Source organism: Lissotriton helveticus, chromosome 3_2 (genome assembly GCF_964261635.1).
Source record: "Lissotriton helveticus chromosome 3_2, aLisHel1.1, whole genome shotgun sequence".
NCBI classification, from domain to species: Eukaryota; Metazoa; Chordata; class Amphibia; order Caudata; family Salamandridae; genus Lissotriton; species Lissotriton helveticus.
The window spans coordinates 484,578,079-484,605,157 of NC_136062.1; the positions used below are offsets into that span (position 1 = coordinate 484,578,079).

Consider the following 27,079-nt stretch of genomic DNA (forward strand, 5'->3'; position numbering starts at 1 on the left):
TGCACCCTCTCTCTCTCTCACTCCCTCAGAGAGCCCTTCACAGCTCTCCTCCATGCACCCTCTCTCTCACTCCCTCAGAGAGCCCTCCACAGCTCTCCTCCATGCACCCTCTCTCTCTCTCACCCCCTCAGAGCCCTCCACAGCTCTCCTCCATGCACCCTCTCTCTCTCTCACACCCCTCAGAGAGCCCTCCACAGCTCTCCTCCATGCACCCCTCTCTCTCTCTCACTCCCTCAGAGAGCCCTCCACAGCTCTCCTCCATGCACCCTCTCTCTCTCTCACTCCCTCAGAGAGCCCTCCACAGCTCTCCTCCATGCACCCTCTCTCTCTCTCACTCCCTCAGAGAGCCCTCCACAGCTCTCCTCCATGCACCCTCTCTCTCTCTCACTCCCTCAGAGAGCCCTCCACAGCTCTCCTCCATGCACCCTCTCTCTCTCTCACTCCCTCAGAGAGCCCTCCACAGCTCTCCTCCATGCACCCTCTCTCTCTCTCATCCCCTCAGAGAGCCCTCCACAGCTCTCCTCCATGCACCCTCTCTCTCTCACTCCCTCAGAGAGCCCTCCACAGCTCTCCTCCATGCACCCTCTCTCTCTCTCACCCCCTCAGAGAGCCCTCCACAGCTCTCCTCCATGCACCCTCTCTCTCTCTCACTCCCTCAGAGAGCCCTCCACAGCTCTCCTCCATGCACCCTCTCTCTCTCTCACTCCCTCAGAGAGCCCTCCACAGCTCTCCTCCATGCACCCTCTCTCTCTCTCACTCCCTCAGAGCCCTCCACAGCTCTCCCCCATGCACCTCTCTCTCTCTCACTCCCTCAGAGCCCTCCACAGCTCTCCTCCATGCACCCTCTCTCTCTCACTCCCCTCAGAGAGCCCTCCACAGCTCTCCTCCATGCACCCTCTCTCTCTCTCACTCCCTCAGAGAGCCCTCCACAGCTCACCTCCATGCACCCTCTCTCTCTCTCACTCCCTCAGAGAGCCCTCCACAGCTCTCCTCCATGCACCCTCTCTCTCTCTCACTCCCTCAGAGAGCCCTCCACAGCTCTCCTCCATGCACCCTCTCTCTCTCTCACTCCCTCAGAGAGCCCTCCACAGCTCTCCTCCATGCACCCTCTCTCTCTCTCATCCCCTCAGAGCCCTCCACAGCTCTCCTCCATGCACCCTCTCTCTCTCTCACTCCCTCAGAGAGCCCTCCACAGCTCTCCTCCATGCACCCTCTCTCTCTCTCACTCCCTCAGAGAGCCCTCCACAGCTCTCCTCCATGCACCCTCTCTCTCTCTCACTCCCTCAGAGAGCCCTCCACAGCTCTCCTCCATGCACCCTCTCTCTCTCTCACTCCCTCAGAGAGCCCTCCACAGCTCTCCTCCATGCACCCTCTCTCTCTCTCACTCCCTCAGAGAGCCCTCCACAGCTCTCCTCCATGCACCCTCTCTCTCTCACCCCTCAGAGAGCCCTCCACAGCTCTCCTCCATGCACCCTCTCTCTCTCACTCCCTCAGAGAGCCCTCCACAGCTCTCCTCCATGCACCCTCTCTCTCTCTCACTCCCTCAGAGAGCCCTCCACAGCTCTCCTCCATGCACCCTCTCTCTCTCTCATCCCTCAGAGAGCCCTCCACAGCTCTCCTCCATGCACCCTCTCTCTCTCTCACTCCCTCAGAGAGCCCTCCACAGCTCTCCTCCATGCACCCTCTCTCTCTCTCACCCCCTCAGAGAGCCCTCCACAGCTCTCCTCCATGCACCCTCTCTCTCTCTCACTCCCTCAGAGAGCCCTCCACAGCTCTCCTCCATGCACCCTCTCTCTCTCTCACTCCCTCAGAGAGCCCTCCACAGCTCTCCTCCATGCACCCTCTCTCTCTCTCACTCCCTCAGAGAGCCCTCCACAGCTCTCCTCCATGCACCTCTCTCTCTCTCACTCCCTCAGAGCCCTCCACAGCTCTCCTCCATGCACCCTCTCTCTCTCTCACTCCCTCAGAGCCCTCCACAGCTCTCCTCCATGCACCCTCTCTCTCTCACTCCCCCAGAGAGCCCTCCACAGCTCTCCTCCATGCACCCTCTCTCTCTCTCACTCCCTCAGAGAGCCCTCCACAGCTCCCTCCATGCACCCTCTCTCTCTCTCACTCCCTCAGAGAGCCCTCCACAGCTCTCCTCCATGCACCCTCTCTCTCTCTCACTCCCTCAGAGAGCCCTCCACAGCTCTCCTCCATGCACCCTCTCTCTCTCTCATTCCCTCAGAGAGCCCTCCACAGCTCTCCTCCATGCACCCTCTCTCTCTCTCACTCCCTCAGAGAGCCCTCCACAGCTCTCCTCCATGCACCCTCTCTCTCTCTCACTCCCTCAGAGAGCCCTCCACAGCTCTCCTCCATGCACCCTCTCTCTCTCTCATCCCCTCAGAGAGCCCTCCACAGCTCTCCTCCATGCACCCTCTCTCTCTCACTCCCTCAGAGAGCCCTCCACAGCTCTCCTCCATGCACCCTCTCTCTCTCTCACCCCCTCAGAGAGCCCTCCACAGCTCTCCTCCATGCACCCTCTCTCTCTCTCACTCCCTCAGAGAGCCCTCCACAGCTCTCCTCCATGCACCCTCTCTCTCTCTCACTCCCTCAGAGAGCCCTCCACAGCTCTCCTCCATGCACCCTCTCTCTCTCTCACTCCCTCAGAGCCCTCCACAGCTCTCCCCCATGCACCCTCTCTCTCTCACTCCCTCAGAGCCCTCCACAGCTCTCCTCCATGCACCCTCTCTCTCTCACTCCCCCAGAGAGCCCTCCACAGCTCTCCTCCATGCACCCTCTCTCTCTCTCACTCCCTCAGAGAGCCCTCCACAGCTCACCTCCATGCACCCTCTCTCTCTCTCACTCCCTCAGAGAGCCCTCCACAGCTCTCCTCCATGCACCCTCTCTCTCTCTCACTCCCTCAGAGAGCCCTCCACAGCTCTCCTCCATGCACCCTCTCTCTCTCTCACTCCCTCAGAGAGCCCTCCACAGCTCTCCTCCATGCACCCTCTCTCTCTCTCATCCCCTCAGAGCCCTCCACAGCTCTCCTCCATGCACCCTCTCTCTCTCTCACCCCCTCAGAGAGCCCTCCACAGCTCTCCTCCATGCACCCTCTCTCTCTCTCACTCCCTCAGAGAGCCCTCCACAGCTCTCCTCCATGCACCCTCTCTCTCTCTCACTCCCTCAGAGAGCCCTCCACAGCTCTCCTCCATGCACCCTCTCTCTCTCTCACTCCCTCAGAGAGCCCTCCACAGCTCTCCTCCATGCACCCTCTCTCTCTCTCACTCCCTCAGAGAGCCCTCCACAGCTCTCCTCCATGCACCCTCTCTCTCTCACCCCCTCAGAGAGCCCTCCACAGCTCTCCTCCATGCACCCTCTCTCTCTCACTCCCCCAGAGAGCCCTCCACAGCTCTCCTCCATGCACCCTCTCTCTCTCTCACTCCCTCAGAGAGCCCTCCACAGCTCTCCTCCATGCACCCTCTCTCTCTCTCATCCCCTCAGAGAGCCCTCCACAGCTCTCCTCCATGCACCCTCTCTCTCTCTCACTCCCTCAGAGAGCCCTCCACAGCTCTCCTCCATGCACCCTCTCTCTCTCTCACCCCCTCAGAGAGCCCTCCACAGCTCTCCTCCATGCACCCTCTCTCTCTCTCACTCCCTCAGAGAGCCCTCCACAGCTCTCCTCCATGCACCCTCTCTCTCTCTCACTCCCTCAGAGAGCCCTCCACAGCTCTCCTCCATGCACCCTCTCTCTCTCTCACTCCCTCAGAGCCCTCCACAGCTCTCCTCCATGCACCCTCTCTCTCTCTCACTCCCTCAGAGCCCTCCACAGCTCTCCCTCCATGCACCCTCTCTCTCTCACTCCCCCAGAGAGCCCTCCACAGCTCTCCTCCATGCACCCTCTCTCTCTCTCACTCCCTCAGAGAGCCCTCCACAGCTCACCTCCATGCACCCTCTCTCTCTCTCACTCCCTCAGAGAGCCCTCCACAGCTCTCCTCCATGCACCCTCTCTCTCTCTCACTCCCTCAGAGAGCCCTCCACAGCTCTCCTCCCATGCACCCTCTCTCTCTCTCATTCCCTCAGAGAGCCCTCCACAGCTCTCCTCCATGCACCCTCTCTCTCTCTCACTCCCTCAGAGAGCCCTCCACAGCTCTCCTCCATGCACCCTCTCTCTCTCTCACTCCCTCAGAGAGCCCTCCACAGCTCTCCTCCATGCACCCTCTCTCTCTCTCACTCCCTCAGAGAGCCCTCCACAGCTCTCCTCCATGCACCCTCTCTCTCTCTCACTCCCTCAGAGAGCCCTCCACAGCTCTCCTCCATGCACCCTCTCTCTCTCTCACTCCCTCAGAGAGCCCTCCACAGCTCTCCTCCATGCACCCTCTCTCTCTCTCATCCCCTCAGAGAGCCCTCCACAGCTCTCCTCCATGCACCCTCTCTCTCTCTCACTCCCTCAGAGAGCCCTCCACAGCTCTCCTCCATGCACCCTCTCTCTCTCTCATCACCTCAGAGAGCCCTCCACAGCTCTCCTCCATGCACCCTCTCTCTCTCCCTCAGAGAGCCCTCCACAGCTCTCCTCCATGCACCCTCTCTCATTCCCTCAGAGAGCCCTCCACAGCTCTCCTCCATGCACCCTCTCTCTCTCTCATCCCCTCAGAGCCCTCCACAGCTCTCCTCCATGCACCCTCTCTCTCTCTCATTCCCTCAGAGAGCCCTCCACAGCTCTCCTCCATGCACCCTCTCTCTCTCTCATTCCCTCAGAGAGCCCTCCACAGCTCTCCTCCATGCACCCTCTCTCTCTCGCACTCCCTCAGAGAGCCCTCCACAGCTCTCCTCCATGCACCCTCTCTCTCTCTCACTCCCCTCAGAGAGCCCTCCACAGCTCTCCTCCATGCACCCTCTCTCTCTCTCACTCCCTCAGAGAGCCCTCCACAGCTCTCCTCCATGCACCCTCTCTCTCTCTCACTCCCTCAGAGAGCCCTCCACAGCTCTCCTCCATGCACCCTCTCTCTCTCTCACTCCCTCAGAGAGCCCTCCACAGCTCTCCTCCATGCACCCTCTCTCTCTCTCACTCCTCAGAGAGCCCTCCACAGCTCTCCTCCATGCACCCTCTCTCTCTCTCACTCCCTCAGAGAGCCCTCCACAGCTCTCCTCCATGCACCCTCTCTCTCTCTCACTCCCTCAGAGAGCCCTCCACAGCTCTCCTCCATGCACCCTCTCTCTCTCTCATCCCCTCAGAGAGCCCTCCACAGCTCTCCTCCATGCACCCTCTCTCTCTCACTCCCCCAGAGAGCCCTCCACAGCTCTCCTCCATGCACCCTCTCTCTCTCTCACTCCCTCAGAGAGCCCTCCACAGCTCTCCTCCATGCACCCTCTCTCTCTCTCACTCCCTCAGAGAGCCCTCCACAGCTCTCCTCCATGCACCCTCTCTCTCTCTCACTCCCTCAGAGAGCCCTCCACAGCTCTCCTCCATGCACCCTCTCTCTCTCACCCCCTCAGAGAGCCCTCCACAGCTCTCCTCCATGCACCCTCTCTCTCTCTCATCCCCTCAGAGCCCTCCACAGCTCTCCTCCATGCACCCTCTGTCTCTCTCTCACTCCCTCAGAGAGCCCTCCACAGCTCTCCTCCATGCACCCTCTCTCTCTCCCTCAGAGAGCCCTCCACAGCTCTCCTCCATGCACCCTCTCTCTCTCTCACTCCCTCAGAGAGCCCTCCACAGCTCTCCTCCATGCACCCTCTCTCTCTCTCATCCCCTCAGAGAGCCCTCCACATCTCTCCTCCATGCACCCTCTCTCTCTCTCACTCCCTCAGAGAGCCCTCCACAGCTCTCCTCCATGCACCCTCTCTCTCTCTCACTCCCTCAGAGAGCCCTCCACAGCTCACCTCCATGCACCCTCTCTCTCTCTCACTCCCTCAGAGAGCCCTCCACAGCTCTCCTCCATGCACCCTCTCTCTCTCTCACTCCCTCAGAGAGCCCTCCACAGCTCACCTCCATGCACCCTCTCTCTCTCTCATCCCCTCAGAGAGCCCTCCACAGCTCTCCTCCATGCACCCTCTCTCTCTCTCACCCCCTCAGAGAGCCCTCCACAGCTCTCCTCCATGCACCCTCTCTCTCTCTCACTCCCTCAGAGAGCCCTCCACAGCTCTCCTCCATGATCCCTCTCTCTCTCTCACTCCCTCAGAGAGCCCTCCACAGCTCTCCTCCATGCACCCTTTCTCTCTCCCTCAGAGAGCCCTCCACAGCTCTCCTCCATGCACCCTCTCTCTCTCTCATTCCCTCAGAGAGCCCTCCACAGCTCTCCTCCATGCACCCTCTCTCTCTCTCACTCCCTCAGAGAGCCCTCCACAGCTCTCCTCCATGCACCCTCTCTCTCTCTCACTCCCTCAGAGAGCCCTCCACAGCTCTCCTCCATGCACCCTCTCTCTCTCTCACTCCCTCAGAGAGCCCTCCACAGCTCTCCTCCATGCACCCTCTCTCTCTCTCATCCCCTCAGAGAGCCCTCCACAGCTCTCCTCCATGCACCCTCTCTCTCTCTCACTCCATCAGAGAGCCCTCCACAGCTCTCCTCCATGCACCCTCTCTCTCTCTCACTCCCTCAGAGAGCCCTCCACAGCTCTCCTCCATGCACCCTCTCTCTCTCTCACTCCCTCAGAGAGCCCTCCACAGCTCTCCTCCATGCACCCTCTCTCTCTCTCATCCCCTCAGAGAGCCCTCCACAGCTCTCCTCCATGCACCCTCTCTCTCTCTCACTCCCTCAGAGAGCCCTCCACAGCTCTCCTCCATGCACCCTCTCTCTCTCTCACTCCCTCAGAGCCCTCCACAGCTCTCCTCCATGCACCCTCTCTCTCTCTCACTCCCTCAGAGAGCCCTCCACAGCTCTCCTCCATGCACCCTCTCTCTCTCTCACTCCCTCAGAGAGCCCTCCACAGCTCTCCTCCATGCACCCTCTCTCTCTCTCACTCCCTCAGAGAGCCCTCCACAGCTCACCTCCATGCACCTTTCTCTCTTTTTTATTTTTTATTGAATGCTTTTGTATATCACGCAGACTTTACCCAAAGGTGTCAGAGCGCATCACAATAGAACCAAGTACGTTACATGAGGAGAATAGTACAAATGTACACGTTGCAGAAACAAATGAGAAACAAGAACAGGTAAAATAAAATAATAGATGGCAGTCACTCAAAAACACAAAAAACACAATAGGATGAAGATCGTACAGGCATAGCTTACAAATGTACAATAATGAAAGAACTTTCTTCAAGGAAAATGAAAAGGGGTTTATTAGTTCTGGAAATGTCTTTGGAAGAGAAGAAATTTGAGGTCAGATCTGAAGGTCCAGGTACAGTGGTGGTACGGAGCAGTGGAGGACGCGAGTTCCACATTCTCACCGAGAAGGATTGAGTCATCGATCTTTCCCATTTGAAGGTGGGAAACTCAAACATTATATTTTCCGCATTACGAGAAGGTCTAGAGCCTCCAGAGATTTTCAGTTTATTCGCCAGGTATCGAAGGGAGGAAGTGTGCAAGGCTTTGTGGGTGATACAGGCAGTTTTGTAGATTGATCTTGCCTCGATGGGAAGCCATCAAAGAGAAGACAAAATGGGTGTGATGTGGCCACTATTTTTGGCCCCAAATATAAAACGAGCCACTGAATGGAGAAAGGATTTAAGAGGGGAAAGGTGGGATTTGGGGAGGCCAGCAAGGAGAGAATTGTCAACTGATCCATCCAAGATTGAACAGGATGAGGAGAGAGTGAGGTAGAGAGGAGGAGGAATTCAGTTTTTGAAGAATTCAGAATGAGTTGATGAGCTACCAGCCAGTTTTGGATAAAGTTGAGTGTAGAGTTGAGGATTGAGATATTGTGTGCGGAAGACAACTTAAGATAGATTTGAGTGTCATCCGCATAGAGATGGTAACGGATCCCAGATTTACTTATGAGATTTCCCAATGGTTCCAAATAGAGACTGAACAAAGTGGGTGCAAGGATAGAACCTTGAGGGAGGCCTTGACCTACCGCCAATGAAGACGAAACACTGTTCGCTATTTTGATCATTTGGGATCTATCCGCGAAGAATGAGGCATACCATTTAAGCACAGTGCCTTCCAAACCCATTCTCTGTTGAAGAGTGTTGAGGAGGGTGTTGTGATTAACAGTGTCAAAGGCTGCAGAAAGGTCTAGAAGAATCAGAAGACAAGACTCCCCTGAATCGAATATACGCAGCACATCGTCGATCACTTGCAGCAGGGCTGTTTCAGTGCTGCAGTTTTGAATGAAACCAGACTGGAAATTGTCAAGAAGATAATTATCCTTAATATGTAAGGAAATTTGTTTCTCTACACATCCGTCTGTGATTTTCGCAAGAAAAGGGAGCTTAGTGATGTGGCGGAAGTTGTTGAGGTCGTTCGCATCAGCGAAGGGTTTTTTAAGAAGAGGGGTAACTTGTCCTGTTTAGCAACAGCAAGGGAGCTTTGGCTGAGGAAGAGGTTAATAAGACTGGTCCAATAGGAAAGAGTATGAGTGTAGAAATCAATAGCAGTGTCACTAGTGATCTGGTTAGAAGGCTTTGTTTCGAGGATGCATTTGAGGAGGGCATCTTCAGAGATGGTGTCTAAGTTCTGCCAAATGACTAAGGATTTGTGCTCCTCTGGGGGGGTAGGATGAGCGACCTGATCCACCAGTGATTTCACTTTTTCATCCAAAAAAAGATAGCGAATTCTGCTGCTTTCTTTGGAGAATCATCAGGCTTGATGGTTGGAGTAGAGCAGTTAGGAATTTTGATGAGGTCAAATAGTTTTTGGGGTCTGTTTTTGGCTGAGTCAAGGAGGGTTCTGAAGTGTGAAGCTATTTCATGGAAGATGTGTGTGTGGTTTTTTGGTCTTGCTGAACGTAGAATAGAAAGATTAGTGGTGGATGGAGCTTGTCTCCATTGTTTTTCCCAGGATTCTCCGATTCTTCCTTTCTTCAGAAAGGGATTAATTGAACCACGGTGCTGAAGGAATAGGCCTTTTCCTTTTGCTTTGGAGTGGAGTGACATTATCGATTTCAACTGCAAGGACTGAGGCATTGGGAGGTAAGATCGTTGACATCCAAGTTAGGGTGTAGCCTTGAAAGTAATAGCATAGCAGAATCACAAAGAGTGTCATGGTCAATATTTTTGGTATTAGGGATCAGGTAGCAGTCCTTTTAGGTTGGCCAAGAGTTATAGAGTGTGATAGGTGAAGAGAGAAGGGGATGTGGAAGTGGTCAGACCAGTCTACACGAATAGGGATAGCAATAGTAAGAAGGTCTGCTTTAGATATAACACGGTCCAGAATTGAGCCCTTTGAGTGTGTTGGTTCAGTGTAGGATTGGATTAGATCAATGGCTGAGAGAAAAGTGGTAAGCCTATTGGCAGCCGAGTCTTCCAAAGAGCCCCAGTGAAGATTGAAATCACCCAGGAAGATCTTTGAGAGTATTGGTTGTTGATGAAGTCAGTGAGTTCCCCCAAGAAAGAAGAGCAGTCACCAGGCGGGTGATAAACGGCATGAAATCTGAAGGGGAGGCAGTGTTGCACTTGAAGCTCCAGAGACAGGCATTCGAATGTACGGAAGGAGCTATTAGGAAAAGCCTTAAGTTGAGGGAGTTTCTAAAGATGATTGCAACACCTCCTCCAACTTTGTCTGTTCTGTCATTTCAAATGATAGAATAGTCGGTGGGTAACAGAAGATCAAATATAGTCTGAGAGGAGTCGTAGAACCAGGTCTCCATGAGGAAGAGCAAGCCAAGATTGTGGAGAATGATGGTGGCAGAAATTTCCAGTTTGTGTTTAATTACAAATCTGCAGTTGTGGAGCAAACAGCGCAACTCTGACGCAACTGTTTTGGTTACCGGGGCAATAGGGCTTTTAGGGGTGACGGGGGATAATGTTCTTGTAAGGGCGTGCCAGGGTAGAATAAGGCTGATGATTCGATCTGCCAGAAGAGATGGTCGGACTAGTGCACAGAGTAGACTTACTTGGAGAGGAGAGTGAAAGGGGGTGGCGTTAGAAGTCTTGTAACTAGCCAGTAAGTTAGTGATGTCTGCAGAAGACAGAGTGGGATTCGCTTTTTTTGGGCACAGGAGCAAGGTACTCCTCTGGAGTTTGGGGAAGTGAGTATTTGCCAAGAGAATTGGGGTGTTTGTAACGTTGGATATCTTAGTGCTTAAGAGTGAGATGGAGAGAGTGGGGCTGAGCACGGAAAGTTAGGTGGCTCGCTGGATACAGGAGGGAGTGCAATTAGCGAGGAAGGACAAGGGGAGACTGGGGTGCGGGAGATATTGGGGTGCACGAGTAAAAGTTGGAGATTGATGGTGGTTGAGAGAGGTTGTTGGTGCAACCGAGGTGGAAGGAGAGTTATCTTTGCTGATGTTGAACAGAGGGGAAGAATTGAGATCATATTTAGGAGGAGACAGGTGAGGAACGAGGGGGAAGGGCGGAATGCGGGGAGGGGAAAGAGGGGAGTCATAGAATGGCAGGAAGTTTGAGGAGAAGAGAGTAGCAGGGGCTGGAAAGGTCCGTAGGCTAGGAGAGGTGAATGTGAGGTGACAGGCACCAAGCAGCGTGGGGGGATTTGTCTAGAGGGTAGTTGAGGAAAGAATATGGTTCGGCTGGGTCCGAGGGAGGGAAAAGGAGGTGCTTACAAGGGGGGATAAAGGGTTGAGCAGCATTACAGGAGGAATGGGAGGATGAAGAGGGGGGCAAGGGGTTTGTGAAGAATTCAGGGGACAAGGAGAGGGGGGAGCGGGTAGGGAAGAAGAAAAGGGGGAAAAAGGGGGAAGTATGGAAAGTTAACTGGGAGATCAGGTTGTAGGAAAGGTGGACTAAATAAGGGGGTAGTGGGCAGGGTTAGGTGGGAGGAGGTAACATTGGAATACCGGGAAGGTGCAGAGTGGAAAAGGAGAGCATAAGCTAGAGGTATGGCTGGCGTGTTAAGGGGAAGTTCACAATGGCATGGGGGAAGAATGGGAGAGGAGGGAGAACTCTCTCTGAGTGAACCCCTCATCTCCCCTCCCTGCCCCTCTACCTCATCCCCTCAGAGAGCCCTCCACAGCTCTCCTGCATGCACCTCTCTCTCTCTCTCATTCCCTCAGAGAGCCCTCCACAGCTCCCTCCCTGCACCTCTTTCTCTCTCTCTTTCTTTCTCGCTCTCTCATTCTCTGAGAGGACCCCCCCAGTTGCCCCCCGCCCTCTCTTGCTCTCTGAGTCGCGGTGGGGTCGCTGTCCCCACTGACCGCCTGTGTCTTGCTCCACAGGTCACTGCGCCTTTGGCATCGGAGCCAACTACAGGGGCAACGCGAGTGTGACGAAGTCGGGCATCGAGTGCCAGTACTGGGCCAGCAACTTCCCCCACAAGACGCTGTAAGTGCCTGGGCCAGGCAAGGGCCCGCCTCTTCAACGGTGATTGACAGCTGGGAACCAGGAGGGGGAGAGGCCAGGGCAAGGGCCCGCCTCTTCAACGGTGATTGACAGCTGAGAACCAGGAGGGGGAGAGGCCAGGGCAAGGGCCCGCCTCTTCAACGGTGATTGACAGCTGAGAACTAGGAAGGGTAGGGGTCAGGGCTGGCTCCAGCAGCACACCTCTGGTGTGGTCTCACTGGCAGGGTCTGTGGCTGGCATAAGGTTGGGCTGGGGCGTACATAGAGGTGTGTGTGTGGGGGGCTGGGTATGGTGACCTGGACATAGTGACTGCTACAGGAGAGGACGAAGGGCCTGTGCAGTCAGGGCCAGAACTGCAGACGTTTTGCAGTACCAGAATAGAGCCACTTAGTAGTACATTGCTAGACCTCTGTAGTCCAAACAACACATTTCCCCCCCACTCTATACTCATGAAAGATAATTGCAATGTGACAAAAACTGTGGAAAAGGTAGAAGAATCATAGTCAAATATACTAAACATGTTTTCTTGCTTGTAAATCTATTAATGCCTGAAATGGGGATTTTAAAAAAGATATTGCAAACCACCCTTTCTTTTACAAAAATGAGTAACCTGATATTGAACTATTTTGCAATTAAAAGTAGTAAGTCAAAGTCCTATCATTCACATTTAAAATGTGACAGTATGTATTTACTCTTGATCTTTTTGCGTGTTACTTGTCCTATGACTCAAAAGTTACCTTCAGTAACGCCTTATCTGGTAGAGACTCTATCTAGCTGCAGATTCCCTACCTTAGAATTTCCAAGGCATCAGACTGGATCTGGGAATTTTTCTTCAGCAGTACCCCTGCGTGTTGGTAGGTGGTGTCGTCCACGTCAGAAGTGACGTGCGCAGTGCCTACATAGACGTCACCCCAGCGCTCGGACGTCAGTTACTTTTCACGACTTTCCATGCCAGAAGTGCAGAGCCATAAAGTACACTGACCACTGGTGTGGTTCCCTGAATGGGGAACAGCCCTGTACCTAGAAATCCGCTCGTAGAGCAGGAGGATGGGTGGATCAGTAAGGAATCTGCGGCTAGAGTCTCTACCAGATAAGGTGTTATCAAAGGTAATTAACTTGTTCATCTGATAGAGACGTCTAGCCGCAGATTCCTTACCTTAGAATAGGTACGCAAGCAATACCTTCCCGGAGGTGGATCTGTGGACCAATTTCACATGAGGAAGTCCTGCAGGATTCTACAGACCTGACTATCCAGGCAGTAGTGCTTGGTAAGCGTGTGCAGGTAAGCCTACGTTACCATCTGGCAATTGTCCAGGACCGGAACTCCACAGACTTATGCAGTGGTTGCAGCTTTAGCGCTGGTGGAGTGAACACGCAAACCGTCAGGGGGTTGCTTCTGAGCCAGTGTTCAGCAGATTTTGATTCACTAGGTTCTCTTCTGTATGGCACGTCATTTCTTCACTCTGACATACCCACGAAGAGTCGGTTATCCACCCGGAACTCTCGTGTGCGATCAAGGTCGAATGACCACTCTTTTGGGTCCAGGTGGTGAAATGGCTGCTCTTCCTTGGAGAGATGAGGCAGAGCGTAAAAAGCAGGCAGCGGGGCGGATTGGCCTATGTGAAATGGAGTGACCACTTTCGGGAAAGGAAGCTCTCCTATGAGGCACCAGTTTTTTCTGAGTAGACAAAGCCTGAAGCTCATGGACTGTCCGGGCAGATGTTATTGCCACCAGGAAGGCCGTCTCGATGGTAAGGAGCCTGAGAGGACAATTGTGCAGGAGCTCAAAGGTAGCACACATAAGGAAAGTAAGGACTTGATTTAGGTCCCACTGGGCATAATAAAGGGAGAAGGCAGAAACAAATGTTGTAAACATTTCAGAAACCTATGTACAAAAGGGGATTTTAGAAGGGATGGCTGATCAGGCAATTGCAGAAAAGCTGAAATACCTGAGAGACAGCACCCAGAGCAGAGACTTGCTGGGCAAGGGAAACAATGAACAAGATAACTTGAGAAAGGGGGACAGAAAGGGGATCGATTTGACCTTCTGCACACCATGCCACAAAATTTGCCCAATAGCAGACATAAACCATCTTGGTGGAGGGATGCCCGGTTGCCAAGATAACGTCACTGGTTAAGTTAAATGAATCAGTTCTTGGTACTTGCTCCACAGAGACCAGGTAGCAGGTACCAAGCACTGATTCATTTAACTTAACCAGTGCCCATTCGCTGTTCCCGACATGATTGAGGTACTATTTTGTACTTTTTACCTTCCAGTGCCCAACAAACAGAAGGTGGCAAAAAGGTGCCCAGCAAGACAAGCAAAATTGGAAACTTTATAATTTTCTATAGTTAACTTTCTTTATTTTGCTAAGACTTCTTTTCTCACTTTGCACTCACTTTGATCACTGGTGCCTTTCACAAAAGATGAGGATTATCTTATTGCAAAGAGACATTGTTTCTTTCTTATGTGTAATTTCTGAAATGATGCTTTAACACATAACCATGCAGTACGCTCCAATCCCCCCACTTCAATCTGCCCCACTCCAATTCACGCCAATCCACCCCAGCTCACCCTATAACAATCCACACCCTTTTATACAATCCACTACAGACCAATCCAATCCACTACAGACCAATCCAACCCACCCCAATCAAATCCAAACCACTCACCCCAATCCACTCCAATCCACCAGGCTCAAGTCCTCCCAACCCACCCCACTCCAATTCACCATACTCCAATTAAAAACAATCTGCCCCACTCCAGTCTTCCCCACACCAATCAAAACATTCTGCCCACCTCCCAAACAATCTGCCCCACTCCAATCCAGAACAATCTGCCCCACTCCAATCCATAACAATTGGCCCCACTCCAATCTGCGCCACAACAATCCAAAACAATCGTCCCCACTCCAATCCAAAACAATCGGCCCCACTCCAATCCATCCCACTACAATCTTCCCCAATCCAGTCCAAAACAATCTGCCCCACTGCAATCTGCCCTACTCTAATCCAAAACAATCTGCCCCACTCCAATCGGCCCTGCTTTAATCCGCTGCACTCCAATCCGTCCCACGCCAATCCTCCCTACTCTAATGCCCCCACCCCAAAACAATCCACCTCACCCCATTTCACCCTCTCCATCCCAATTCACCCCACTCTAAGACATCACAGTACACCCGACTCCAATCCACCCCAATCCAATCTACTCCACTCCAATCTAATCTATCTCACCTCACCTCATCCCAATCCAGTCCAGTCCACCCTACTCCCTCCGTAATCCACCCCACTCCAATCCAGTCCACCACAATCCATCCCACACAAATCTAAAACTATCTGAAAGAAACAGGTTAGTATTAGATTCCTTACCTTAGAATATCCCCAGGCGTCAGTCTGGATCCGGAAACTTTTGCGTAGCAGTACCCCTGCGCGTCGGTAGGCGTCGTCTGCAGGCGTCCCCTGCGGCTCCGCGTCGTGCGCCGTGATGACGTCGCTGGAGTATATAGACGCCGCCTCCGCGCGCTGACGTCAGTTCTTCTTTTTTCCGCGCCAGTTAGCGCAGATCCGAAGAGCAGTACTCCGGTCTTTTGACCAAGTGTTTGTTAACTTTAAATCTTTCTACGGTGCCGGTAGGATGCCTGGGTTTAAGAGTTGCGACGAGTGCGACCGCCTGATGTCGGTCACCGACCACCATCGACTCTGCCTCCGGTGTCTGGGCGCGGACCACGACGTGGAGTCCTGCGTCGACTGTCGGGCCTTGACTGGTAAAGCTAGGCGGGAGCGGTCCCGCAAGCTTCTCGAGCTCCGAGTGTCGGCCCCGCGTCGAGAGCGGTCCCGGTCCGGTCGGAGGTCGAGGGAGCGATCGAGGGAACGATCGCGGAGCCGCCATGAGCGCTCCGGGAGTCGCCACCATTCCTCCGGTTCGTCAGGTAAGCATCACAAGAGGTCGGGGCTTCGTCATCGCACCCCCGACTCCCCCCGACGCCCGCGTGATGCGGCCGGGGGCTCGGGTGGCCCCACCCCCGCGGCCCCGCGTGGGTGGTCGGCGCCGTCTACCCCATACCCGTCGGTCCCTGGGGAAGGCGCATCGCGCGAGGAGATTGAGGAGTTCCTCATGGCTATGAGGGCGAGGTCTCCGGCGAGGTCTCCGGCGGGGCCTACGGCGCCTGCGGGCCCGTCGGTCCCGTCTGGGGGCCCGAGCGGTTCGGGTGCTCCTGCCTCGACGCCGCCGGTGGCTCCGGCCCCGGCGCCGCTGGGCCCCTCAGGTTCGTCGCCGGCTGGTCTACCGGCCTCTCCGGCGTCGGTTCCTTTGGGCCAACCCGTGGTACCGCCTCCACGCGGCGCAGTGACTCCGCCGTCGGTTCCGGCCGGCGTCGGGTCCCCGGCGCCGCGCGGCGCCACCCCCATTCCCCCTCTGACTCCTGACACAGAGTCGGACCGGCGTCGTCCGACGCCGGATCCGGCGCCGATGGGGCCCATTGACCCCGAAGTCTATATCGTCGACCCAGACTACGGCGATGAGGACGAGTATGGAGAGGGTTGGGAGGGGTCTGAGGACCCTTTATCCCGTGCCTGCCAGTATGATGTGGACTGGGTAGGTGACTTGGGTGATGCCAGTGGTCTGGACGAGTCGCCCAACACTGGGTTTGTCTCGCCGACCCCTGTGGCGTCTGAGGCGGGGGCTGCCTATTCGGTGGTCCTGCTGAGGGCTGCCAAGACCTTGGGCCTTGAGCTCCCCGTCGCTAAGGTCAAACCAAACATTCTGACCGAAGTGTTTAAACCGCAGTCATGCCCTCAGGAGCCTCTGCTGCCGTTTAATGAGGCTCTGACGGATGTCCTTTTGGGCACCTGGTCTAGGCCCGCTTCCGGTGCACCGGTTGACCGGAACGTTGCCAGGCGTCACCGTCCGTGTTCGGACGACCCTGCCTTCCTCTCCACCCATCCCTCCCCGGAGAGTCTGGTGATCCAGGCCTCCACTTCGCAGTCCGCATTTCCATCGGCCCCGCCCGATCGGGAATCAAAGCGGTATGACCAATTTGGGAAAAAGGTCTTTTCCTCTTTGAGCGCTGGACTGCGGTCTTGTAATACCGCATGCCTCTTGGGCCGCTACACCCACTCCCTGTGGGATACGGTCGCGGAGTGTTTGCCGCAATGCCCGCAGGAAGTGCGGGACAAGCTCAACCAGGCCTTGGTTGAGGGCCGGGATGCGGCGAGGTACTCGATCCGGTGTGGTCTTGACACGACCGACTCGCTGGGACGGGCTATGTCCACGACTGTGGCGATTCGGCGCCATGCTTGGCTGAGATCTGCCAACTTCTCACCGGACGTCCAGAATGCCCTCATGGACATGCCATTTGATGGCAGTCGCCTGTTTGGTGACAAGGCGGACCACGCGCTGGAGCGCTTCAAGGACTCCAGGGTCACGGCCAAGTCCTTGGGTCTTTCGACCCAGCGCCAGCAGACGGGTTCGTTTCGCCCCTTTCGTGGCCAAGGAAGGGGCGGTCCCACACGTGCTGCCAGCCACGCGCCGCAGAACGCTCCCCAGCGCGGTGGCGGCCGTGGATTCCGCCGTGGTGGCGGTAGAGGGCAGCGGCGAGGTCAGTCCACACCTCCCCCCGCTGCAGCCTCCAAGTCTTCCTAGTCCGAGCTTTCGGGCTCACGTGACGCCAGTGGGTGGCAGGGTTCGCCATCACCACTCCCGCTGGCGCGCGATTACATCTGACAGGTGGGTGCTGCAGCTCGTCCGAAGGGGCTACTCCCTCCCCTTCGAGTCCACTCCTCCAGCCATGCCACCGCAGAACCACCGTGTGTCGGGGGACCACTTGACACTTCTGCAGGAGGAAGTTACGGCCCTCTTGGCCAAGGGGGCCATCGAGCGCGTTCCTGGGCCAGAAGTAGGGTGTGGTTGCTACTCCCACTACTTTCTGGTGCCCAAGAAGGACAAAGGAGGCCTGCGTCCTATCTTGGACCTACGGAACGTCAACGGCTTCCTCCGGAAGGAGAAGTTCAAGATGTTGACTTTGGCTCAGGTCTTGGCTGCTCTAGACCCACAAGACTGGATGGTAGCGTTGGACTTGCAGGATGCGTATTTTCACATCCCCGTCCTGCCGGCCCACCGGCGTTACCTGCGGTTCACGGTAGGCCACGAGCACTTTCAGTTTATCGTGCTCCCATTCGGCCTTACCAGCGCCCCACGGGTGTTCACGAAAGTGATGGCGGTGGTCGCAGCTCATCTGCGCCGGTTAGGGGTTTCAGTCTTCCCCTACCTCGACGACTGGTTGTTGAAGGCGGGCTCGCCCCAGACAGTCGTCCACCACCTCCAGATGACGGCAGACCTCCTGCACGAGCTGGGGTTTTCCATCAACGTGCCGAAATCACACCTGTGTCCCTCTCAAAAGCTCCTTTTCATCGGAGCGGTTCTCGACTCGGCGCAGTTTCGGGTTTATCCTCCGGAACGGCGGGTCCGGGATATTCAGGCTCTGATTCCCATCTTTCAGCCGTTATCCCGGGTTTCGGTCAGGTTGACGCTGCGGCTTCTGGGGCTGATGGCCTCCTGCATCCTTCTGGTGCATCACGCCAGATGCCGGATGCGGGCTCTGCAGTGGGACCTGAAGTTTCAGTGGGCCCAGCATCAGGGCAACCTGTCCGACCATGTCCTGATCTCGGAGGGCACTGCGAGACAGTTGCAGTGGTGGCTTACGGACCGCGATTGGGTCAGAGGCAGATCCCTCTCCCTTCCCCAACCGGAGCACGTAGTTGTGACGGACGCGTCCCTCCAGGGCTGGGGAGGCCACTTGGGAGAGGCAGAGATCAGAGGCATCTGGTCTCCGGCGGAGTCCCGGCTCCATATCAACATGTTGGAGCTGCGGGCGATTCGCCTAGCACTGAAGGCATTCCTCCCCTTTGTCAACGGGAGTGTAGTGCAGGTGTTCACGGACAACACCACCGCCATGTGGTACTGCAACAAACAGGGCGGTGTGGGGTCGTGGACCCTTTGCCAGGAGGCTCTGCGTCTCTGGCAATGGCTGGAACGTCAGGGCGTGACTCTGACGGTTCAACACCTGGCAGGTTCTCTGAACGCCAGGGCGGACGAACTCAGCCGTCGGTGCTCGGTGGATCACGAATGGCGTCTGAACTCGGACGTGGCGAGAGGCCTCTTTCAGCAATGGGGAGAGCCTTGGTTAGATCTATTCGCCACAGAAGAGAACGCGCAATGTCATCAGTTCTGCGCGTTGGAGTTTCCAAGACGGCACTCGCTCGGCGACGCCTTTCGGCGCGAGTGGAGTTGCGGTCTGTTGTACGCCTTTCCGCCTATACCACTTCTGCCCAGAGTGCTGAAGAAGATCAGGCGCGACCGGGCCCAAGTTATCCTTGTGGCTCCGGACTGGGCTCGAAGATACTGGTATCCCGAGCTACTCAGCATGACAGTCGGTCCCTCGATCCGCCTGCCCCTTCAGGAGGACCTTCTGTCGCAGCAGCAGGGGACGGTTCTCCACCCGAACCTGTCCAGTCTCCACCTCCATGCTTGGAGATTGAGCGGCGACAGTTGAGGCCATTTGACTTGCCTCCTGAAGTCTGTGATGTAATTCTGGCAGCCAGGCGTCCCTCCACAAAGTCGGTATACGCCTGCCGGTGGAACAGATTTGTGGCATGGTGCACAGCAAAGGCTGTGGATCCCCTTTCTGCCCCTCTGTCTGAGGTTCTCCTCTTCCTTCTTTTCCTTGCCCAGCAGGGCTCTGCTCTGGGCACTATCAAGGGCTATCTTTCTGCCCTTTCCGCCTTCTTGAGGCTACCTGATCAGCCATCTTTATTCAAGTCCCCTATTGTGTTAAGATTCTTAAAGGGCATCACGCACATGTATCCACCTGCTCCGTTCCTGATGCCTCAGTGGGACTTGAACCTGGTTCTGACATTCCTGATGTGTGCTCCCTTTGAGCCCCTTCATTCCTGTCCTCTCCGTCTTCTCACTTTAAAGACGGCCTTCCTGGTTGCCATCACCTCTGCCAGGAGAGTGAGTGAGCTCCAGGCTCTTTCTGTTAAACCTCCTTTCCTGTCTGTTCATCCTGACAAGGTGGTTCTTCGGACTAGACCTTCTTTCCTGCCCAAGGTAGTCTCTGCTTTTCACATTGGGCAGTCCATCACCTTGCCCTCCTTCTTCCCGCCTCTGCATCCTTCAAAGGATGAAGAGCGGCTCCATCGTCTGGACCCAAAACGTGCGCTTTCATTTTACATGGATCGCACACGCCAGTTCCGGGTGGATGACCAACTGTTTGTTGGCTACGTGGGTGAGAAGAAGGGAAGGGCGGTACAGAAACGAACCATCTCTCGGTGGGTCGTCCTGTGCATCAAAGCATGCTACTCTTTGGCTCGGAAGGAGCCTCCTGTTGGGCTGAGGGCCCATTCCACTCGGGCTACGGCGGCTTCTACTGCCCTGGGCCGGGGAGTCCCCTTGCAGGACATTTGCCAGGCGGCTACGTGGGCCTCGCTGCACACCTTTGCGAGGCACTACTGCCTGGACAGTCAAGTCCGGAGGGACGGCTTCTTTGGCCGTTCGGTCCTCCAGGACTTTCTGGTGTAGGTTGTATTGGTTCGCAGACCCACCTCCGGGGTTGGTATTGCTGGGGTATCTATTCTAAGGTAAGGAATCTAATACTAACCTGTTTCTTTCAGATGAACAAGTTACTTACCTTCGGTAACGATATATCTGTAAGAAACAGTAGTTAGTATTAGATTCCTTACCGCCCCGCCCATCCTCCCCGTTCTGCGAACTGATACCTAGGGTTAAGGACATCCCTTTCAGGGCCCTAGTTTCAAATGGCACCAGTGTTAGTTCTCACATGGCTCTGCGTGTTCTGGCGCGGAAAAGCTGTGTGCAAAGAACTGACGTCAGCGCGCGGAGGCGGCGTCTATATACTCCAGCGACGTCATCACGGCGCACGACGCCGACGACGCGGAGCCGCAGGGGACGCCTGCAGACGACGCCTACCGACGCGCAGGGGTACTGCTACGCAAAAGTTTCCGGATCCAGACTGACGCCTGGGGATATTCTAAGGTAAGGAATCTAATACTAACTACTGTTTCTTACAGATATATCGTTACCGAAGGTAAGTAACTTGTTCATCTGCTCCACTCATTTCAAAACAATTTGTTCCACTCCAATCCAAAACAATCTGCCCCACTCCAATCAAAAGCAATCTACGCCACTCCAATCCAAAACAATCAGCACCACTACAATCAGCCCCACTCCAATCCAAAACAATCAGCACCACTACAATCAGCCCCACTCCAATCCAAAACAATCAGCACCACTACAATCAGCCCCACTCCAATCCAAAACAATCAGCACCACTGCAATCTGCCCCACTCCAATCCAAAACAATCAGCACCACTGCAATCCAAAACAATCTGCCCCACTCCAATCCAAAACCATCTGCCCGACTCCAAAACAATCTGCCCCACCCCAGTCTGCCCCAATCCAATCCGCCCCCCTCCAATCCAAAACAATCTGTCTGTTGGACTTGGCCCATTTTCCCCCAAACTTTTTTGCTTTTCAGCCCCCTATTTTAGGGTGTCTCCCCCATGGTAGGAGAACTGTATGGGCCATGTGTGGTATGAGATGCCCTGTTTAATGTGACAATGTAATGCAATGGTGTGCGCACTTGTAATACCCCAATTGTAGAAACGCATCTTACTGAAATGTCGCATTTAAAATGGATGCCATGGGTGTGTGTTGTGCCACCTGACTGCAGTAGGTTAGCGGTCTAGATGTTCGGTACCCAGCCACCCCAGCTTTTGGAGGGAAAGCCTGGCCTCCAGGGTGCTCTACTCCTCCCCCTGAGCGAGCTAGAACCAGTTCCCCAGAGGATTCTAGAAGCTTCTGGCACTGACTGGTAGATGGGGTGAGGGGCATATAAATAAGGGGGCTGTGCCACCGTGTGCTGAGACAGAGCAGGGACATGAAAGTGAGGGGACCTGCTGCCAGGGGATACCGCCACTTGGGCCTGTGAGCTGGACCCTGCTCCTTACTAAAACCCCTCTGCTGTCCCCAGGGCTAGTGGAAGCCCCACGGCAGGAGTTCAGGCTGCTGTGTAGGAGGAGGACCACGCTACAGTGGAGGATGGTGAAAGCCTACCGCCCTGTTTTGATGATTCCCACTAACTGCTGACCTGGCCCAGTAGTGCCTGCTGCTCTGTCCCCTTGGCCCTGATCCCTAGGTCCCTGAGGTTGGTCGGACCTGGCATCACGCGAGTGCTACATCTAAAAGCGCCTCAAGAGGAGAGCGCTATATTGGGGCTGGACTGGACCCCCCAGGAGGTGAGGAGCGTTACCCTGGGGCCCCGGAGGCATGCTGTTGGGACTGTCTGCCCCCCCTGACGTACTGAGTGAGTTAAAAGCGCTGTGCTCCCTACGTGCTACCTGGCCCAGGGCTGTTGCCTTCAAAGCGCTGTGTGTGTAAGGGAAAGGACTGTCGTCTTCTCAGTGCTAAAACCTACTTGCGCTGTCCTGCCCAGAACTGGGCCTGACCTGAAGCTAAGAGACTGTGCCTGGGAACTCCAGAGTGCTGCATTTCGAAAACGCTGCTTGCCTGACTCACCGCTGCAGCCCAGGTGTTATCTGTGTGCCCCATAGCAGTCCTGTTGCTGCTAGGCGCTGTGCCTCATAAAGCACCTTTGCCGGTCAGCGCGCGGTGCCCCTGAGGTGCTGCGGAGCCCAGGCAGCTTATCGACTGTTGCCCCCATCACCGCCTCTGCCCGGTGTCATCTGTGCTGTCTGGAAGCCTGTAGTGACTGTTCGCGGGTGCCTACCCCGCGCACTGCCACCTGAGCTCACCGCTGCGGCCCGGGGATCTACTGGGAACCACCACGAGTGAACGGCGGGGCTCCCTGGTGGAATGTCACGAAGTCCCGGCCCCCTCGGAGCGGTACCCGGTGAAGAGGAGAGCCGCGGCGTATTCGGAAGGCTCGGTCGCGGCCTACGAAGGCAGCGCAATCCACCAGCCTGATGTTAATGCTGGACGTCCTGCTAAGAGGCTTATTGGCAGATGTTTGTGCCTGATGTTCCATGTCAGATGATAACGCTTTACGTTTTTATTTCAGCCCTGGAACTAACGGACTACCTTTTTCTTCTTTTTCGTTTACCCTGTAAATAATCCCAGTGTATATATTGCCCTGGCGCCAGTTGGCGCAACATTGTGATTACTGTGATTTCTGTTGCAGATTGGAGACAATGCAAGAGTTTTTCTTTTACATCAAAACTAGTGTTGTGTCTCTTTTTGTGCTGTGCCTGGTGTGTAAAAAATGAACAAAGAGATTGCCAGTACTGTGCAATTATTTATATTAGTTTGACCAGGTGTTGAGCAGAAAAGTTTACTCAACCCAAAGACCACCAATTCAGTCTTGAGTCTTTATGAAAATAGATTTATTTTTTTATTATATTTATTTTGACTTGTTTCTTTTTTTCTTTTTTCTCATAAACGAAAGGTATATATAACCAAACAAATTGACCAAAAAATTAATTACAACAAAGTGTTCGCAGAACGCTCAACAAGTAAACACCAAATTTTTTTAGGGGCTTTTTAAATGATAACAAAAGCCAAAGACAACAGGGTACAAACCCACAACACAGTTCGCCAATACAACATCAATGGCACATTTCGACAACAATTAGACAATAGACAATCGACAACATATAAAGGTAATAGGGCTAACTAAAGCCACTCTTTAGATGCTAACTATGCAAGGTAAGGCCTATTGCAGAGTTTCTGCTCAAATTTTAAGACAAGGCCTATACATCTAAATGAAAACGTGCCAAATTAGACATATCTTTTTGTATATACGACCACACACTGTGTGTATATTTTCAATATTTTGAAATAAAGGTTGGTCGCAAAAACATAATGTATCAAAATCAATGAGGAGAGAGGGTCAATTAATGAAGGAAGGGGGTCGACGCGTTTCGAATCTCTACTTAAGTTGAGAGATTCTCTTCAGGACCGACAGACATAATCTGAAAAACATAAAAAAACATACACTCAGTCAAAACCACACATGAGGGACCTTCAACTCGCATACCGATCAGCGCAATTTGTATCATACCTGTTTAAGCTTGGTGCAACTATTCAAGTCCTAAAATCAGAAAGAAAAAAGCCATTCTTGGTAATTGCAATACTTGGTAAAGGAGGGATTCAGGCAATGAGGGCACAACGTTTACGACGTCTAAGCAACTTACATTGTTGATGTTTTGCCACGGTCAAAAAATATGTTTGACGGACCAATGGGGAATTTCACCCGTTTTGGCTGCTTGCTTTCCTGGCAACTCCTAAAAATAACAAACGAGTTCGTAAATGACAGGGCGTGTGGGACGCCAGACTAATACTTAACGTTTCAACACTCGCGGCGGTCTAATATGCTTGTGCTTAAAAAACGGATGGTTTGTCAGCTAGCGTGCCTTGGAATACTCGTGCGGGTGGGGAAGTGTTCCATGTTTTTTTAAAAAACAGCTTGGACATCGGGCGGAGCCCGTGCGGTGAATACTGTCCGTGGATGGTGAAGGGTCAACTAACTTGGCGAAGGACTTAACCCGTACAACGGGAACCCCCTGTGGCAACGCGACTGCATTTACCTTGTAATTGTTGCGCTGTCCTATTTTGGTTGTTCCTCACTCACACGGAAGACGCCATCTGGTTTGGCTTGTTCAATTCCGTGTTGATCCGGAAGTTGTTATAAAGTCCACGAAGTCTTGATGGGAAATGTAGTCCCTGCTGCATTTTCTGCATTTGGTGCGACAGTGTATCGCGGCTGTACATTTAATAATTGAAATTGGCCACAGATTGATGTGCGCTACAGGCGCCTGAAGATTGGATAATCAATTAAATGTCCTTGTGCACGCAGTGGCATGTCATGAAAAATGTGGTTATGAAACGAACTTGACGCGGAATATATTAGGAAAAAATTACATATTCTCTGTTCTTTTCCAAAGGGATGCGGCATGTGCCCCTCCTTACAGATGGTACAATTCAGACATCTCGTTCAGGCCTGTAATAGTAGTGTTGAATTTAAGTATAAGCATTGCTTCTCTCTGTCTTAGTTTGACCTCTACATCACCACCTCGTGGATCTGGTTCTACTTTGGATATAATTGTCCATTTGAAATCACCATCTCCATGGGATTCATCAATCCAGTGTTGGACTAATGGAGCTGTTAGTACTTTCATTTTTATGCGAGATTTATGTTGTGACATTCTTTGTCTCGCCTCTTGATTCGTTTTTCCAATGTATACCTTGTTGCAAGTGCAGATGATGGCGTATACTATATTCCGCGTTTTACAATTAGTAAACTGGTCGTGTTTCCATGACACGCCCTCATGTTGGAACAGGTCGCCTTCGATGGTTGAATTGCAGCATAAACATGTGCCACATTTGTGGTGGCCTGTGATGGGAGGTAGGCTGACATAATCACGTAGAGTCATTGTCTTGGGTTTGGGTACTGCTGCTCTCACGATCTGATTCGCTATACTTGTATCTTTTTTGAAAGCGAAGAGTGGCAATTCATTTAACTGTTTGTCAATTTCTTTGACTAGATGCCAATTTTGATGGATAGTCTTTTTCAAAAAATTGGATGCAGGACAAAAAGTTGACACACAAACCGTCCGGTTTAATTGCTTCTTCTCTTTCTTTTGCAAGAGTTCTTCACGTGGTGTCCACCACGCTCGTTTTATTGCATGTTTCAGCAATTTGGCTGGGTAGCCACGATCTAATAATCTCTCTTTCAAGGCGTTAGCATGTAGCTGATATTCATCTTTGAATGTACAATTTCTCCGGATGCGGAGAAATTGACCTATTGGTAGATTTTGTTTTAGGTTTCTTGGATGATTGCTGGTATAGTCCAAAGCCTTGTTTCGATCTGATTTCTTGCGATATAAAGTTGTTACTAGTTGCCCGTTTGAGCAATAGATTTCGACATCTAGAAAGGAAAGTCGTGTTCTAGATGACTCCAGGCTAAATTTTATGTCCCTTGTTCTTTCATTAAGCCATGTGTGGAACTGTTCAAGTTGTTCTTTGTTCCCAGACCATGTGAAAAACACGTCGTCAATAAATCGGACCCAACCACCAATCCACTCACGGAAGGGGTTGTTGTTGTAAATGAAGGTGTCTTCATACTGACTCATATATAGTATAGCCAGCTCGGGGGCAAAAGGACACCCCATAGCTACTCCTTGGGTTTGGAAATAGAAGTCGTCTTTGAATTTAAAGTAATTTTTTGTGAGGGCCATTTTTGCCAACTCCAAAAGGAATTCTGTTGGAATTTTCGATGGCATGTCACGTTTATTCAAGAATAGTTCTAAAACTTCAAGGGCTTGGTCTTGGGGGATTTGGGTATACAATGAAACAATGTCCATACTAACCAGAAGGTCATTTTCTGAATCAAATGGGAGTTCATGCAGTCTATTCAAGAAATCCGTTGTGTCTTGGAGGAAAGACTTGACCTGGGTGCAAAAAGGTTTAAGGAAAAAATCAATAAACTTCGAAACGGGCTCAAAAAGTGAGCCACATCCCGAAATAATCGGTCTCCCCGGTGGCTTTTGCTCGTTCTTATGTACCTTGGGAAGTACATAGAACAGAGGGATCCGTGGGTGTTTATTGGAGAGATAGCTATATTCTTGCTTGCCTAGAAATCCTTCTTCTAGTCCTCGAGTCAAAATGCTGGATAGAGAATTTTGAAGTTCCTTTGTTGGATCATAATTGATTTTACGATAGCATTGTTCATCAGTCAACTGTCTTGTGGCTTCTGCCACGTATTCTGTTGTTCCCCATATGACGATAGCTCCGCCTTTGTCGGCTTGTTTTACTATAATGCTAGCGTCATTTTTAATTGAGAGCAACGCTTGTTTTTCTTCACGAGATAAATTTGGTGAAACAAATCCCTTATTCCTTTTCTCATGAGAGGCAATAGCGGATAGCACTGTTTTTTCAAAGTACAACACCTCTTTGGGTAATTTATGAACGGGTGGAGTGAAATTGGATTTCTTCCTGAATCCAGTGGTCTCTGTTTGTGGACCCATTTCTTTGCCTGCAAAGAAGACAATTAAACGTATCTTACGACAAAATTCAATAAACTCTAATTTGAGTCTTACGAAGTCGGTAGCTTTGGATGGTACAAAACTGAGGCCTTTTTGAAGTGCACTAGTCTCGCTTGCAGTAAGCTGTTTATTTGAAAGATTGAAGATTGACGTTTTTTTAAGTTCTTGTATGTTTGTCTCCTTGTTGACATTTCCCAGGGTTGTTGGAATCTTGTTTTGCCTCTGGTTTTTTGTTGGTCTTGTTCTAAAAAAGGTTGTTGTTGTTGTTGTAAATTCGCTTGTTGATAGTTAGGGCGAAATCCCTGTTGGTACTGATTTTGATTCTGATAACCGCCTCTCCGTGTGAATTGGGGACGCGAATTGCCTTGATCTGTCTCACTACCTGCTGATGACGATGAGGTGTCTGAAAAGGTCAAGTATTTCGTTCGTGATCGTCCTTGATTGTCGTTAAGGAAACGGCGTGACTCAGGGCGTGAATAGAAATCTTGTTGGAGGTAGGGGTATGTTTTTTCGTAGCTGAAATTCCGTTTATCTCGGTCGAAGTTGCTTTCCTTTTGCTGTACTGTAAAATCTTTAAATTCAAGAATCACTTTTTCAACTTTATCCAGTAGATTTTTGGAGTCTTGGA

General features: G+C 52.8%; 1 protein-coding gene across 2 annotated transcripts in view; it reads left to right on the forward strand.

Moving 5' to 3' along the window:
• Positions 1 to 27,079, forward strand: part of F2 (coagulation factor II, thrombin) — a 312,194-nt gene that overhangs the window by 112,245 nt on the left and 172,870 nt on the right. For both annotated transcript variants that reach the window (XM_078684422.1, XM_078684423.1), the window contains exon 5: positions 11,250 to 11,355. In XM_078684422.1, the coding sequence (XP_078540548.1) occupies positions 11,250 to 11,355 (106 nt within the window). The remainder of the gene's footprint in view (positions 1 to 11,249; positions 11,356 to 27,079) is intronic.